The 13,421-nt window shown below is 37.5% G+C and overlaps 1 protein-coding gene across 2 annotated transcripts; it reads right to left on the reverse strand.

Moving 5' to 3' along the window:
- Nucleotides 1-2,599: 2,599 nt before the first annotated feature.
- LOC116035092 lies at nt 2,600-11,721 on the reverse strand. 2 transcript variants are annotated; one of them, XM_031278036.2, is made up of 10 exons: nt 11,525-11,721; nt 10,587-10,647; nt 10,086-10,348; nt 9,791-9,887; nt 9,028-9,294; nt 7,787-7,897; nt 6,098-6,166; nt 4,456-4,506; nt 3,838-3,964; nt 2,600-3,135 (listed from the first exon to the last, which is right to left on the reverse strand). In XM_031278036.2, the coding sequence occupies exons 2-10, from the start codon at nt 10,639-10,641 to the stop codon at nt 2,652-2,654; spliced, it is 1,524 nt and encodes a 507-aa protein (XP_031133896.1). In that variant the 5' UTR covers nt 10,642-10,647; nt 11,525-11,721; the 3' UTR covers nt 2,600-2,651. The 2 variants fall into 2 exon arrangements, with proteins under 2 accessions (XP_031133896.1, XP_031133895.1); XM_031278035.2 differs by having other exon boundaries at nt 4,456-4,509.
- Between the last annotated feature and the right edge of the window lie 1,700 nt (nt 11,722-13,421).

The raw sequence follows: 13,421 nt of genomic DNA on the forward strand, positions 1-13,421 counted from the left end.
GCTCCGTTTTTGCTCTCCGCCAACTCCTGAAAGAAAACATCTGTCTCTTTAGCGGCTAAATGCTTCACTATGTGAGATAGTGGGTCACTAACGTTTGGTGCCAGGCAGGTAGTGTATAGTGAGTTTATCTGTTCTTTTTAAAATAAAAACAGCTGCAACTAGAAACAAGGTTGATGACAGCGGTTGTGGCTCAGGTGGTAGCGCAGTCGTCTACCCATCGGAAGGTTGGTAGTTCGTTCCCTGGCCCTGCAGTCCCGTGTCGAAGTGTCATTGGGCAAGACACTGAACCCCGAATTGCTCCCGATGCTGCGCCATCAGTGTGTAAATGTGTGTGTGAATGTTTATCTGATGAGCAGGTGGCACCTTGCATGGCAGCCTCGGCCACAGTGTATGAATGTTTGTGAATGGTTTCTGTACTATGTGAAAGCGCTTTGAGTAGCTGTTAAGAGTAGAAAAGCGCTATATAAATACAGTTCATTTAAATCAACCAAAACAACGAGCTCAAATGCTAAAATGCTGAATATAGAGCTGAGAGGAATTGCAGAATTGGATGATGATTCTCTGTGGATTCATCACTGGGAGCAAAGCCTTTCACCATTTGACCCAATGCTATTATAAAAGTAAAGATTAAGGCAGCTTTAAAGCAACACCAAAGATTATTTTGTACCTTAAAATAATGTTTCCAAAATCGTTTCAGTGGTTCATCAACTCGTAACAGGGTGAACGGCACTTCTGCATTCGCATTGTGGCCATCTATCGGCTATAACCGCACTATGCAAGTTTGCCAGATCGGGTAGCAGATCTGTAGTTCGAATGAGACATAATGGACACAATTGCGCTTCCAACCTGTAGGGGGACCGAAGAAGAAAAGTGTTTCGGTGTTGCTTTAAGTAACCCAGTTACAGTCGTCTTTCTGATGTAACCAGATTTCTAAAACCAAACAACCCCCATGTTGAGTTACTGGCAGCTGTCCTCAGTCCAATTCCAGTTATTATATTGCAAATGTGCACAAATAAGGTTGCTGTTGCCTGCTCTATTTACGTATGTGGCAACACAGAAATAACATAAGTGTGAAGATAAAAACCTCATGTCTCCTGCAGGGGCTGGGGTTTTCGGATCACGGACTGTGTAATATTTCCTGAATCCATTCTGTCCACTCATGACCCTACATGGCATCATATTCTTTTATCTGCAACATATGTCGACCACAATAAATATCCATTCTACCTCAGTTAAACTTAAGTCGTTAGTCCTTCTCAATTTATAAGGCAAATTAACCCTCATACAGAAATATTTTGAAGAGGGAGAAAGGAAATGACATGCTGATGATTGCTGATTGCAGTGGGAAAACGCTCAATTCAGTATTTTAAAGGTACCTCTCTAAACCTACCTGAACTTTTATATTGCAGTTGCAATACAATAAGCGTGGGTGAAAATGAGTCAAACATGCATAATACCACAGGATAACATGCTGACTGAACGAAAATCTGAATTACTCATAACTTTGGTGAGATAGACACTCCAATTACTGGAGAAGAGAGAACATACAGAAATAAAAATCAATTGTTACTGGAATCAGGGAGCTCTCTTGCCAGTAATACTCATACAGTCATTTCCCTTTTCACTAATAGCACATAGAAGCTGTTGCTTGCAGTCTAGGAAATGACCCTAATAATGCACTTTCTTTTTCTCCTGGACTGACACAGAAACAGAAACAACTGCAATCATTAATGTTGTGTAGTGTTTGAACTATCCGATCTGTTGGAACAGAGAGTTTGATGGTGAAGCTAAAATCACTTTCAGGAGTTTCATGAAAAGCACAAACAAAGCTAAGGTGGATAACTGATTGTACTGTTGAGTTAAAAAAAAAAAAAAAAAAAAAAAAAGAATTATTACACGTAATAATTTTAATCAAAACGATAATCAGGGCTGTCATGTAAAGGATATAAAAGTAGAATTTATTTGCATATCTTACATATATTAAAGTGCTCATATTATGCTCATCTTCAGGTTCATAATTGTATTTAGAGGTTGTACCAGAATAGGTTTACATGGTTTAATTTTCAAAAAACACTATATTTTTGTTGTACTGCACATTGCTGCAGCTCCTCTTTTCACCCTGTGTGTTGAGCTCTCTGTTTTAGCTACAGAGTGAGGCATCTTACTTCTGTTCCACCTTTGTTGGGAGTCGCACATGCGTAGTAGCTAGGTAAGCACTGCTAGCCAGTCAGAAGCAGAGTATGAGGACGTGCCACGCTAGCAGCTAGGCGAGCATTATAACGTGTGTTACAAAGTGACGCACATTCATCACGAAAGTAAAGGCTGGACTACAATAGAGCTCTTTGGAGCAGTTTGTGAACAGCGTTTTCTATTGGAGATGATAAGTCCCTTTGGGGTGGACTTTGGGCTTTTTCACTTTGTAAACCTATAACATGCGCAAAAAAGATATATACCACAAAGGTAAGGGAAAAGGCCAAAAAGCATAATATGGGCACTTTAAATTCAACAACTTTTGCAGCATATTTGGGCTTATAATAACATCTAACTACACAGTCTGTGTAAAAACATATTACCATCATACAGATGTTTGTTTAACATGTAACAAGTGCTTAATGTCTGTCTTTGTTGGTCACAAACATTTTAAGTCCTCATTATGTCATACTTTGTGTTTGGAGCTGCAGCACCCCTTCTGTCCCAACTGTGTTCTTGAGTGTGGGGCAGTGTCCGGGGCAGGCCATGACAAGCACCCTGCACCCTCCTTTTTCCGTTAGAAACTTCCTCAAGGACTTATCGAAAAAGTGCTTCCCTTCTCTGTACCCATCCAACAACAGCAGTGCCTCGCTGGACCTGGTTAACACAGCTCTCAGCTCATCCTCTGATATCTTTTCCGTGAGAGAAAGTTGAATTGTTATTTCCTGAAACAAGTCACCCGTCACTTTTTTGCAGTCGACATATAAGAGAAGTCTAAGGGTGCTGAGATCGAGGAGGTTAGAGAGGGCATGTGTGGGCATCTCAGTCCAAGAAGAGACCAGGATGTGGGCTACGGTTGTCTTCCCACTTCCTGAAGGTCCCTCAAGAAAAAGTGTCTCTCCAGCTTCTGGGAGTAAAGCTTGAAGATTCACAGGCTGGTTCTTACTAAAAAAAAAAGAATTGTGATTGTAAGCTACACAGGCCCGTACAAATATTGGTCACATCAGCATTTACATCAATGACATTTTACAAAAATCACTAATTTCAATGGAATCACTGCTATCTGTGGAGTTGCTCGCGGGGGGTAAAGAAAATCTGCCAAAATTGTTCACGTTGAGGTCAACTTTGGTGAACTTTGACTCGCAAATGTACACCATTGGCCAATATCAAGCCATCTTGGCAGTCCAACATGGAGGAAGCTATCGTAATTAGGCGTGTTGCATCATCCGATTTAATTGAACCCTGCTCTGTCTGAGTAGAAACTGCTCCACGAAAGAGGAATGGTTTGCAGACTGTTATGAGACAGGAGATAGCACAAATATGTCTCTACCAGTGTTTTAAGTAAATGGTTATTATGGCCGAACAAACAAAGAAAAGAGCTATGACTACAGATGATGAAACTTCTAAAACAAGTCAAAAGTATGATCCCAAAACACACCTGCAATTACTCTTTATCACCATATGTGGCACCAAAGAGAACGAAACGGAGATCTTCGAGATTGTAACTTAAAGCTTGTTAAAACTAGCATTTAGCAAGCTAGCTAGCTCATAGATCAAAGAGACTTGACTTTTTGCTGTTACTGGAAATGAGATCATAGAGGTCTGACATCCTTATGAGCAATGTTGAAATTTGTGTTTGTGACTCACTTGTTTTGGAGCTTGTGAGGCAGCTCCTCCACACCGAAAGCGTCACAGTGGCGTCTCACCTCTGTGCTGAGGGAGAAATCGGAATAATGGGCTTTCAGTAACACCCCCAGATGTTCCTCCATGCAACCTACAGACAACAAGACAGATCTGATGATATAGAAAGCAAACAGTGTGAAAAGAAAATCCTTTAGATGTTTTTGTTCTGTCACGCACAGGAAATTGCCTATACGATAATACAGACAGAGTGAGTAGACTGATATTTTTACAGTAAAGGGCATTTTTGAATTGATGTAGACCACAGATTTCGTAAAGAGGTCTTAATGAATTTGTCGTTTTTGAGAGGCTTGTTAAAAACCTTGAATTTGTGGGTGTCTTAAGGTCGGTGTTAAATATCTAAAGGGCGTCTAACACAAAAGCCAACATGTTTTTAGTCAGTGCCACTGCAACTTGACAGAAAATGACTTTTTCAAGCAGCTAAATTGTGAGGATTTTCTGCTTTTCTTTATCTTATGTGGTGGTAAACTGAATATCTTTGGGTTTGGACAAATAAGGCATTTGAAGACATCACCTTGGGAAATTGTGTAAACAATAGTTCTCAGAATCACAAGAGTCACTTACCTTCATTTAAAATAGTTATCACTTCCTCATTGTCTTTATTTATTTGTTGGCCTGCTGGAAAGGAACAGCCTTGTTAGAACACTAACACAGAGGAGAGTAACATTCTCAGAAGTACTGACTCAGGCAGTGTTATTAGTAATTGAGAAGTTCAAATATTGCTACAGTGACTCTACAATACTAGAGGAATTGTGGTAGTGTAAATCCAATCACATACACCTCAATTCAAGTTTAAATCAAATTAATCTCACATGTACTTAAAAGGGGATCTTTGCACTTTTGTATTTAAGTGTTGAGTCCATGTAACAAATCAGCTTTCACGCGCTGTCAATACTAGAGGTGCAAAGATGAATCGATTGATTAGTTGTCAACTATTAAATTAATCACCAACTATTTTGATAATCGATTAATCATTTGAGTCATTTTCTTATTAAAAAAAATACGATTTCTCTGATTCCAGCTTGTTAAATGTGAATATCTTCTAGTTTCTTCTCTCCTTTGTGACAGTAAACTGAATATCTTTGAGTTTTGGACAAAACAAGACATTTGATGACGTCATCTTAGGCTTTGGGAAACACTGATCCACATTTTTCACCATGTTTTGACATTTTTATAGATCAAACAACTAATCGATTAATCGAGAAAATAATCGACAGATTAATCGACTATGAAAATAATCGTTAGTTGCAGCCCGATACATATGGTCATTTATTGAATGGCTATATTTCAGTCAAGCCGACTTCATTTCACATGTACAACTTTAACTATAGGCCTTATTGTGTTTGTAACTTGTAAAAAGCCATGCAGTGATTTGAGTTTTTAGCCATTCTTGTGAAATCACAGTTCAAATTTGCTTTCACACTTGCTTGCGTGCTTGGTAATTTTGGATTCTAAGACTTGGATTTGATTAAACAACAATGGTTGCAATCAGCACATCCTTTACAGGGCATTAGCAGGGCTTTTACTGTAGACTTTTTACAGTTAAGTTACGCTTGCAAATGATTCATTAAACAACCAATTTCATTTTCCACAAGTAACTTTCTGCACATTGCATAGCTGATGAGGTAAAAGAGTGAAGTACGTGCAAATGAGCATGACATTCACAGAATATCAACCAATCCACTCAGTGAGAAAGAGGCAGCACAGCAAGTGGAAAGTCGATGATAATGATAGTAGAATTAATCATCGCGCTGTATAAGGAAATGATGACCATAGTTTCAGGATGCCACTAAATGTATGGTCTCAACCTTCTTCATGGAGAGTGACATATTTAAACTGTGGTTGTCTTTTGTTGTTTGTGTAGAAATATTGGTATCGTATTTTACAAATGCATTATCAGCAATTTGAGCGTGATTTGTTGCAGAACATATTTTGTCCTCATAGTTGCCACTCTCCTTTAGATATTTAGTTTATGTAGCACTTTTTTTGAAACAATGCTGCTAAGTGCTTTGCAGCACAAGTGGGATCTGCGGTGCCCTGCAAAAGCTCACTACTACTTTTGAACTATTTTTTGTTCCCTCGCAATATGTTTTATGTTACCTTGCAAACAATGTTGCATCCCCTCTGATCCATAGAGGAAGGCTGAGCTTTATTATGGTAAAAAAATAAATTAAAAAAAGGTGTGTGTGTAGCTGTTTAGACTCACAGACAGCAGCAGGAACAGACCTTCTTCGACCGTCGACTAAAAGGTTCCTGGTACTATGAGTCCTGGAACCTATAGAAAAAAACATTGCTATTAATTTAGTGTGTTAGTATAGCTGGTGTATATGTATTTAAATATGGATAGATGGAAGGGTAGAAGTTTGTGGCAGTGTATAGAAATAGTTTCATTCATGCAGCTTAGTAAAATGATATTAAAAAGTTTTGTTTCAAAGGCATCAACTTAGCTTTCTCTATGTTTGACAGGTAATATTTGGGGTGGTATGGTATTATAATGTATTGGCTTTGAATTTGTTTTATGCGTACCTTTTTATTTATTCATTGTACATATGGTGTTTTCTCTTGTACATCCTATATTTGTCATGTATTTTTTGTGCTCTTGTACTGTAAGTATTTTACCTACGCACCTGTAATTAAGAGTTTATGGTGTGCAAGAACTTTGTAGAAATTGCAACCTGATACCAGTTAAAAATACCATTCGTACGTTTGCACACCAGCAGCTGAAGTAACACTTCTTATCACGTTCACACATTCATCTACAAAGAAACATGTAGTAGGCCTACTATTGAAATGATGGAGATCTCTGTTTGGGGGATTATACAAACAACAAACGTGCCATACTGAAAAACCACCCACGCATTTACAAATAGCCTCAAATTCCCCTGTCACACAACCCAAGACCAACCTGGGTGTTTCCAAACTTAGTGATTGTGACACATGCAGGCAGGCCAAAAAGCTTAGTCATGCTCACATGAAAACATGCATGACGAGTCACATGACAGTAAACTTCCTTCAGAGATGGATGGCAAACATTAAGGTGACATCTAAATGCTATAACGTTTAACAACTTCCCCTTTTCAGTGGTAGAACGAATCCAGGTGTATCAACATCTGTATGGGAGGCAACATTGTCTCTTCACTTGAAATGACACAGCTGTTTACTGACTGAACAAATTCCTCTGCCCATTTGACAAAGACAAAAAAGTAAACACTGCTAGGGCGCTCTGGCTTTGACACAGAAAGTGAAAATAAGAGAAGAATAAAAAGATGCACACAATGCACAATGGGATTTTCCACTCTATATCTATCCTGCAGTGACCTATATCCTGCACACACTGCCTTCTGGCTACAGATTGAATGTCCCAGTCGTCAAGACGATTGGCTTATATTTTTTTATTAATATATTGCATATGTATCTGTTATTGTGAAAAAAACAATCCATTTGTCATTAGAATTGCTGCCGTTTGTCACTTTAATATTTCACCATAGCTGCATGTGGAATTGTTATGCATCGTCGTGCCCGGTGTGTGCATTATCTCATATGCCAATGTCAATAGTATACTTTCTTACACTCCTTTTCCAACATGTAAGATTTAATTTGTGCTGTTTATGAGCATTTATTCATTGAGTTCTTGTATAGGGTTATCGTTCATTTCATTGTATTGTTATTTTGTTTTTATCTTTTTTTATATTAAATGTTCAAAATAAAATATAAAGCTTAAGCAAAACACAAATTTCCATGTGATGTAGAAGTGATTGGACCTCGGAGTATGATTTGGATATTTTGCTTCCAATCTACACCTGCATTTGATGTACTGTTGTGTTTGTTGTAAGCTACATGTCCTGAATTTGTTATGTGCTGGATATTACACATAAAGAATTGAGTAACTGGTTACCTTTTTGTTTTCGGTACATCAGCACAACAACGATAATGACAACCATTATCACTCCTATGCTCAATACGATGATGAGAGCATCGTTTTTTACATGAGGAACAGGTATTTCATCTGTGAAAAGAGTAAAGAAAGATTGGTGTTAAAATGTGCCACAAAACCTAATTCAGGAAGGACAATGCCAATTATTTACATTTTGTGAGTTATTCCCATGCTTTAGATATGTTTGACCACTATGGAAATAACCAAATATACCAAAGACAAACCACTGCAAACTTCCCCTTACTGGTCAAAAGCTAAAAAAAATTTTTTTTTAAAAAACGCTATTTAAGTGAATCATGCTCATTTTTTGATTTCCACACAGGACAAAATCTCATAATAGAACTCTTACACACGGAATGCTTTTTTAAATCTCAAACACAAACACCACCCACAGCTTCAGAGAAAAGCAGCTAAAACCTTGTAACTCTGAAAAAACTGTAGGCAAGCGCTGAAATGCTCATATACTGTATTTCCTCTCTGTTAGTAATTACAGTTGTTGTGGATTGACGGTAGATATCTCTATCAAAAGGAAGATGTGAACATAACAGGAAACAACAGTGAATAGCATAGCAAATAATAATAATATATTTCCTGTTTTTAGATGAGAAAGTCCAAGGCTTCACCTAACTTAATGCTGCCAGGTCAGCTGCTTTTTATTTGGACAGACAAGTTCAAATTAGTACAATTCTGGCTAAGTTTTGTTTCCTTCATAGAAAAGAGGTCAAAGTTGATGCCATTAGAGGACATAGAGAATCAAAATAGTGAGAGGGACACAGTCAGTGGAAGAAGTGCTTATCAAAATGTACTTAAGTACCAAAAGTAAAAATACTAATAATAAATATGCATAATGGCCTATTTCAGAATAGTGTATATTATATCATTGGATTATAAACAGTGATACATTATGTGTAAGCATCACTTTAATGTTGCAGCTGGCAACTGGAAATTGATACAGTACAGTAGTAGTTTACAGTACTAAAAATACAGTACTTGAGTAAATGTACTCAGACCATGTTTTTTTTTGGGCAGCAGATAAGAGCTGACATGAAATGAGGGGGGATGACGTGGAATAAAGTTCACTGGCCAGACTTGACCTGGGGATGTCGCAATTAAATGGTCAACATATAAAAATCCATGTCTGCTTGCATCTTCTCTCCGGGAAATATTTTGAGTAGAAAGCCTTAAAGGAAATAAAAATGTACCTGGAATATGAAATGTTGCAGAGTAGCCATCATTTGTAAAGCTACACGTGTAGTTGTTTTTGTCTGATGATCTGACGTGTATCTCACTGGTGACTTTAAAAAGCTGGTCTGGTGTTAAGACCGCAGTGGTATTTGAACTGAGTTTCCGCTGGTGTCCATCCTGCCACATAACAGAAGACATGGGGTATCCCTCTGACTGGCAGGTTAGCAGTACCTCACCCCCCTCTGCAGCCTTCCGAATGTGTTTAGTCACATTTTCATACGGTGCTAGGGGGAGAATCAGAAATGAAGAATATATAATAACCATGTTTAGGTTGTTGCTCCAAAAAAGGTTGTCCCCACAATCATGCATTATATTTGGGCCTCTTTCCTCTACTGTGCTGTGCTACGCAACACAAAATATAATATTTATAATATTTATATTATATTTATTTATAATATAAATATTTGAGAAATACATTTGACTTATTTACTTACTTTAGCATAGCATCACTATCATTTAATCTTATTATTATTATGATCAAGAGATATTGCATGATAAAGGGAAGATCTTCAGGGAAGGGAAATGAGCCAAACACTTTTTTTACCAAATTGAGTAATATTGGCCTTAGTTTCATTTTCACTGTGAGTTTTCTGTGACTGCCCAGAAATGGCCACACGCTATTGCGAATGAGCAAGACCCTTCCAGGAACAAAGTCCTTGAAGTCTTCGCCTAAAAACCTAAAAGGTTACACTGTTACTCTGTCACAGACTCTGTACTTACCAACAACGGACAAAGTTATCGTTTTATAATCAGCTCCTTCTCCTGTCTGCACCAAACACTGGTAGGTCCCAGAGTCATTGATCCTGAGCCTGGAGACCTGTAAAGTGACAAAAGAAGAAAGTAGATTCCTTAGATGTGCTCATGGTCATATTACACATTATGCTCTCATAAACTAGAGGCTTAAATTAACCAATTTCAGTTGCATAATTCCCTTTTTTCCCGATAAGTTACAGAAAGCAAATAACCTGCCCTACAAATTCTATGTAAATCTGAACACATCACTGCCAGTATTGACCTGTAACTTGGCCCAGCCTTTCTGCAGCTCCTCAGTGAGAAGCCTTACTCGGCCCTGATAGTCTGGATCCCGGGATGCCAAGTTCTCCTTCCAGTTATCCATACGATAAACATCCCGAACTAAATTGGTGTGGATCCAGTGCCAGGTCACCTTCAGGTCAGCATTAGAATTTGATAGTTTAGGCTGAAACCTGCAGCCCATCACAACATCTTCTCCAAACTTTGACACATACGTGGTTCGCTCTGCTTCAACAGTGAACAACACTGCAGGAAAATAATACAAAGTAATGTCAATTTTCTAAACAGCCCTGAAGCAATATACAACATCAAATTAAGTCCATTAGATGGTTTTACTTTGTTTTAGAAAAATGGCTTGATAAAAATATAAATGCTTAATGTAAATGCAAGTTCTGTCCAGTTTGTGCTCTTATTTATTCTTTAATGTTCCCACTGCTGTACACATTATACTACACACCAAAAAGAGAGATTATTTACTACACACCTGAGAGAGATGGCTGAATCATGATTTGCAAAACTACAAGTAGGGCCCAGTCCATTGAGACCTACGGAAGAAACAGAAGGGAGTTGTACAGATGTTACAGATGTTCAAATCGTTTGGCCATGTTGGTCAGAAACATGAGTCATTTTACTGGGAAAAGCCAGATGTGAATTCTAAAGCCACAACTAGTTTGTTCTTGTTAACTTCTGTACTCTGCAAAAAAATTACATGACATGAAAAAACACACATCACATGTGTGTGAGTCAAACATTATTATTCCTAATCTCAGCATGACTCAGCTCTGCAAAGCAATTTGCTTCCTCATTGCTTAATTTGTAACAAAGAAACAAAAATAACAACAATGATGCTTTGACTCTAAAGCTGTGTCAACAGACAACACAGCTGTTTTACTCTTTATAAACACATTTTATCCGGAAATGTTAGCAAATAATGCTTCAGTGGAAAGGATTTAGTCAGTATCTAAGGTGCCTTACATAAACATGATTGTACACGTTTAGTTATCCTGTTAGGGCAACACTCTACCAACAAAAAAGGCTTGTTTTATTTACATAGCACCATATCCATATCTCATTTGTTGAGTGATAAGCACATGGGTGAGCTGTCATGCTCTGTCAACTGTTTGGTTCACAATAGGCATAATTGAAAAAGATCAGTACTTATTTAGTGAAGTACAAAGTAGGTATGGTTGAACTTACTCCAACAACCTGTGGTAAACATATTTAATTAAGATAACTGTATTTGTCTTCAGGCTACAGAGCTAGATTTGAACCCTTGGCAAAAAGGTGATAAATGGCAAAATTATTTTTAAATATGAAAAAAATGATCAATACAAATCTACAAATTAAAAATAGATAAATACATATTATTATTGTTGTTATTATTATTATTAGTTTGTTAATCAGTCAAAAGTATATTCTTACCTGCAGGTCATGCAACAGCTATTGTATTTTCATCTGGTGTTTCCTTCTTCCTACCACTCGGACTGATTTGAAGTCTCTCTGCATTCTTCTGTTGTTATATAAATATTAAGGACAGCCCTCGACATGGAAACCCCGTAACACACACACACACACACACACACACACACACACACACACACACACACACACACACACACACACACACACGGCGATAGACTGGACAGACACGGAAGTACTGTACTGTAGTAAACCACTGCTTACTGTAAGGGGTAACGCGAACATTGAATACACATTTCGGGTTTGCACAACGATTAGACCTATATAACCTAGATTATCTGCTTACTGTAAGGAAACAGCGGAACACTTATCTTAACAATAGGCTATTGTTCTAACCTGAAAAATCATAAAACAGCTGTAACGCTATCAGCAAAGGCTTAAATCATGTATCTGGTAGGACACCCCCAACCGTCAAACTTTACTGGCAGAGGGTTGTTTCTCGGTCGCGCGTGCAATTCTACCAACAGAAGAAAGTAGCCCATTATGCGACGTTATAGATAGGCTACGTTTATAATTCAAATTATACAGAGTCAGTCAGAGATATATTTGAAACTGATAACTGGTCTGTTTTTTCCCTCTCCGTTTCTGTCTCTGTTAGTTTCCTCTCATGGGTCCCTGACGTCACGTGTACAGTACCATTGTGTAGAGTACAGTTTTACCAAAGTATCATGATACTGTTGCTTTGGTTAAACCTTCACACAACTTCTCTCTCAACTGATTAACTGTTTTACAGTTCAATAAGATGTACTGATGTCAGTGGTTTGGGGCTCAGTTTAGCATTTACTGCAACTGCCAAAGTTTTGGTAAAACAGCGGTGAAAAGAAGTATTTAGATCCTATAGCTTATACTTAAGTAAACAGTATCCATGTATAAGTCAACATTCTCAATTAAAATCTGCATTCAAAATAGTACTTAAAATCACAAATGTAGGCTATTATTATTAAAAATTAGCCTATAGCCTACATTTTTGTACACAATGTAAATACCTACAGTATTAAGTATAACTAAGTAAGCCTACTCGCTATGCAGCAGAATGGCCCCTATCAGATTTACTTTATTAAATATTATATTACTGGATTACCATTACTGATGTTGTATCTGGTTGAGGTGGAGCAAATATAATTACTTTTGGGCAGTTTAATCTGCACAAATGCACCATATTTTATAAACTTGGCAAATGTTCTGTATGTAAATATTTGTTCTGCAAAGCAATAGCAGTCAAATACATTTGTGGAGTAATGGAGGAATATTTCCCTCTGAAATGTAGTGTATTAGAAGTATAAAGTAGTAAAAAATAGAGATGCTCAAGTAAAGTACAATTTAAAAAAATTAAATTGGACACAGAACTTGACAGTTTCTTTCTATCACTGATAATATAACACTAGTACTACCACTTCTTGGCTCCTACTACAGTTGGCAACAGCAAGTAAACTGGACTTTTTTAGTCAGTGTTGATATGTAAAATATACTTCCAATAACAAAGACATTCATGTTTACAAGTCAACACACGTCATTTGGGAAAGCTGGAAATTTGAATGTGAGAAATTCACAACATATCGGAGAGAGAAGTTTAACATATAATTTTTATCAGCAAGTTACCAGCCAGGTGAAATTCCCATATACAAGAGCCAGGCATGCATCCAATAATTTCACCAACTATTGTATGTCTGGCAGAGATCACACTGTCCCATACTGTATGACTGTACTAAACCTTTGTGGACTTTCCATCAGTTCACTTACTGGCTCCCACATGTTGTAGGCTACGTGTTCACACACAACTTTATTTTTTGTAAAAATGGGAATACCTGAGATTCATTATTGTAAAGCTTTGACTCATCAT

This window comes from Sander lucioperca, chromosome 1 (assembly GCF_008315115.2).
Source record: "Sander lucioperca isolate FBNREF2018 chromosome 1, SLUC_FBN_1.2, whole genome shotgun sequence".
NCBI classification, from domain to species: Eukaryota; Metazoa; Chordata; class Actinopteri; order Perciformes; family Percidae; genus Sander; species Sander lucioperca.

Bases quoted from the DNA above. Each gene is read 5' to 3' on its own strand.
- LOC116035092 (XM_031278035.2), bottom strand. From the start codon at position 10,641: ATGGACTGGGCCCTACTTGTAGTTTTGCAAATCATGATTCAGCCATCT. The intron at 4,510-6,097 runs GTGAGTCTAAAC...GTTCCTTTCCAG, and splicing joins GTCTGTTCCTGCTGCTGTCT to CAGGCCAACAAATAAATAAA. The intron at 3,965-4,455 runs GTAAGTGACTCT...TGTTGTCTGTAG, and splicing joins GATAACTATTTTAAATGAAG to GTTGCATGGAGGAACATCTG.